Source organism: Pterocles gutturalis, unplaced genomic scaffold (genome assembly GCF_000699245.1).
Source record: "Pterocles gutturalis isolate BGI_N339 unplaced genomic scaffold, ASM69924v1 scaffold43840, whole genome shotgun sequence".
Classification (NCBI taxonomy): domain Eukaryota; kingdom Metazoa; phylum Chordata; class Aves; order Pterocliformes; family Pteroclidae; genus Pterocles; species Pterocles gutturalis.
In genome coordinates, this window is record NW_010144887.1 from 2,400 (window position 1) to 5,942 (window position 3,543).

General features: G+C 48.8%; 1 protein-coding gene across 1 annotated transcript; it reads right to left on the reverse strand.

Moving 5' to 3' along the window:
- LOC104458560 (magnesium transporter NIPA2-like) lies at nt 1-3,219 on the reverse strand (the record flags this gene model as incomplete). The annotated part of the gene is made up of 4 exons (XM_010085224.1): nt 1-632; nt 2,044-2,204; nt 2,344-2,434; nt 3,163-3,219. Coding segments are annotated over 4 exons (941 nt in total), but the record flags the coding sequence as incomplete, so codon positions are not given.
- Nucleotides 3,220-3,543: the final 324 nt, after the last annotated feature.

Genomic DNA, 3,543 nt, shown 5'->3' on the forward strand with positions numbered 1-3,543 from the left:
TCACATGCTTTCACCTTCCTCCTCTTCCTCCTCTGTGCTCTGAGAGCCTTTGTCCTCTGAGGAAAGAAGAGGCTGATGCTGACATGACTGATGTCTGTCTGTGCTCCTCCACGTGGCATGCAGGTCTACCCTGCCTTGCTGCAGGAAGAGGGGCAGGAGGTCGGAGGTGAAGGGCATGTCCCTAAAGGCGTGCAGGAGGAAGATGCCAGACACAATGGTGAGGAAGCCGCTGATGGTGCCAATGATGTTGTCTAGCACCATGTGTTGCCACTCCTTGAAGAGGATGGCAGAGCACATCATGACTGCTGTGGTGAACAGCACGTAGTAAACAGGTGTGACCACAGATGTGTTGAAGATGTCCAAGGCTTTGTTCAGATAGTTGATCTGGACGCTGATGCAGATCACCAGGCACACCAGGAGCACCCAGCCCAGTGGTTCTTTCAGGACTGGCTTCCCGGAAAACAGTTCTTTCAGGGTAATCCCCAAGCCTTTGACACAGGACACAGAAAGCGAGCCGATGGCAGAGCAGACCAAAACATAAACTAGGACGTTGCTCTGTCCACAACGGGGTCCAGCCACAAAGATAAGCAGAAGGGAGCTCACCAGGACACACACAGCAAATACAATGAATCCTCAGGGAAAGAAGAATTAAAGAGCTCTATCAGAGAACTGTAGCACCAGTGATGTAACTGAATGGCAAGTAGAGATGGAGGAGAGGTGGGTAACTGCCCCATCAGTCTGTGTTTTTAGCCTTGAACTGTAGGGACTGAGGTTGGGAACAGAGCTGGTCTCCAGCCTGAGCAAAGCTGCAGAGACAACAGCAGCTACAGTGCTGCCCCACAGCACCACCCAAGTCAGCCTGTCAGGGGATACAGCTGCCTGTGCTGGAAGGGGTAGGGGCACAGCCAGGCTCTAGCACTAACGGAGGTGGGGGGCTTGTTGACCAGGAAGATGATAGGGCACAGCTCTGCCGGGGGCCCAGGAGGCTGGCAGAAGGCTTGGGAAGCCCTAGCTGAACTCTGGAGGCTGTGGTGGCATAAAGAGGAAAAGTGCCACATCACAGGAGTGCAAGGCCCTGCCAGAGTGCTCCCTGTAATGAGGAGCAGAGTCTGCCTGTTACTCTGCTTTGATCTTCTCCCTGTGCTTCCTTCCTCCATCTTCTGTGGTTTATGGTATTGCCTAAATCATATCTTTGCAACCTGATTCATCTTCTAACATATCAGGACTACTTGATCTCGGGTATAACTCCTTGCATCACTTGTTTATCTTTGCCTGAAGTTCCTCCTCTGTCTTCCCTCAGGGACACCACTGCCACCCTCATGTACAGGAATTCCCTCTCCTATCCTGGCACTGCCACAGGCCAGCCTCTTCTGACAGCTGCAGCTAATTCCCATGCTCTACACTTTTTGCATCTGTACCTCATAGACAGTACAAAAAGAGCACACTTGGTAACTGTTAATGACCCAAGTTCTCATCCTGCTTCAGCACAGATCGAGTGACTTGAAAGCATCACCCAGACTCCCTGTCTGCTTCCTTCATCCGGGGTCAAGAGGACTTGACAGTCCTAAAAAGCCATTCTGAAGGTGGCATGTCCCTGTATGATTTGAGCTAGTTAATAAGGTGTAAAAGTGACTTGGAAGCATCACCCAGACTCCCTGTCTGTGAGGTGGGGTTCCTGTCTGCTTCCTTCATCCGGGGTCAAGAGGACTTGACAGTCCTAAAAAGCCATTCTGAAGGTGGCATGTCCCTGTATGATTTGAGCTAGTTAATAAGGTGTAAATCCTCTGAGCACGTGCATTAAATACTGTTTGACTTTCACCAGTCTTTCCCATTTAGAGTGTGGATACCCCAGCCATTCTGCACCACAGAAGGCAAACCACAAGCTATCCTGGACACAGCGGAATGTTTCCTCCACTGGTGTGCAGAACAAGAAATAGCCCAATTACCCTTTAGTTCAGTCCTTCCCAACCTCGCGAAGCTGTATTCTACCTTCTACTGTCATTTCCAAGCCTGAAGTTGACAGGACCCCTTTTATTTAAGTACCTGGATCTTTCAGCTTCTCTGCCATTGACTCCAGGCTGGAAACCTCTTCTTCTTGTGGAGCATGGATCACCATCACCGTGGAGCCCAGGATACTCAGGATGCAGCCAATCTTCCCATGAACATTCAGCTGTTCATTCAGGAAAGTAGAAGATAGAACTGCACTGAAAGACAGTAAAAAAAACCCAAACCAATTAGGCCAAGGGGTAGGGTTCCTGAGGGAAGAGAGAGAGGAAAGCAGAGCAACTGCTTTTACTGCTAAGGGGTGATAGGTGAGGTAAGGGTGTTTCTGAGGCTGCTTACCTAACAAGGACACTTAGAGCACCCAGAGGAGTTACCAGCGTTGCAGGGGCAAAGGCATAGGCAGCAAAATTTGCTGCTTCTCCAACTCCCACTGCAAGATAAAATTGTGTCAGGTGAGCATCAAAGCAGGAGCAATGCAGCATAATACAGGTTTGAGTGCAGTCAGAAGAGAGCCTCAGTTTCCACCTGAGCATCCCATGTTTCTCTGAGGTATGTTGTGCAACCAGGAAAGAAAAGCACCAGCAAGAACAAGCAGAAGCCTGATATAGATTCCCTTGGGAAGAAAAGGTTTGTGGTGACATGTGGTGATCCGTAGTCACACGTGGCTATGCAGCTGAGCAGCAACCACAGAAAACTATTTCCATAGTGTCCTCAAAGCTGAACGGAGTTTTGACCCATTTTGTATTTCTAAGTCATGTTCTTCTCCTGGAACAGCTTTTACAGCTTTTTAAAGGATAAATCAAGTATAATTAGTTATTAACACTGAAAAGTGTAAAATAGAGCTGCTGAAATAGCTGCAGCACTAAACCCAGGGTGCTGGATGTGCCATTACAGCTACATCGTCTGGGTGGACTGTTTCAGAAGCACTTAACCCAACCCAGTTAGACCAACTCCTCAACTCCTGTTTAGCAGAGACACATGGTAATGCATGACACTTTAGAATATTTTAGAGTTTTAATTAGATCAACATCCTCAGACACTCAGATAAAAATCATGCAGTCAAACAATGGTCACAATCATAAAACAAAAAAGCAACTGGAAGCAATGACAAACACACTCCAAAGTACGTCTTGCTACAGTTTCAGAGCAGGTACTTACTGCACAGCAGCCCTGCCCACCAAAGCCATTCTTGCAGGTACGAGTGACCTCCTTGCCCTAAGTAAGGAAGAAAGAGCAACAAGAAACCTCAGATGGAGCTACACAAAAGGTTCATTGTCCTGCCAGAACTGTCTCGGAGAAGAAAGCGGGCCCAGCCTCATCTCTCTGTGCAAGGCTGCCTTGGTTCTTGCCTTGTCGCACAGTGGCCTGACCCAGACATGGACAAGCACTGATTCTTCTACCCTAAAAGCAATGATTTTATCCCCTGGTTCTCCCGCGTTTGGAACAGGAGCGGTTATAGGGATGTGGCTGTTAGCTACAGGCAACGGCGGGCTATTCCCCTGGACAGAGTGCTTCTACAACAAAACGCGCCGCAGGCCA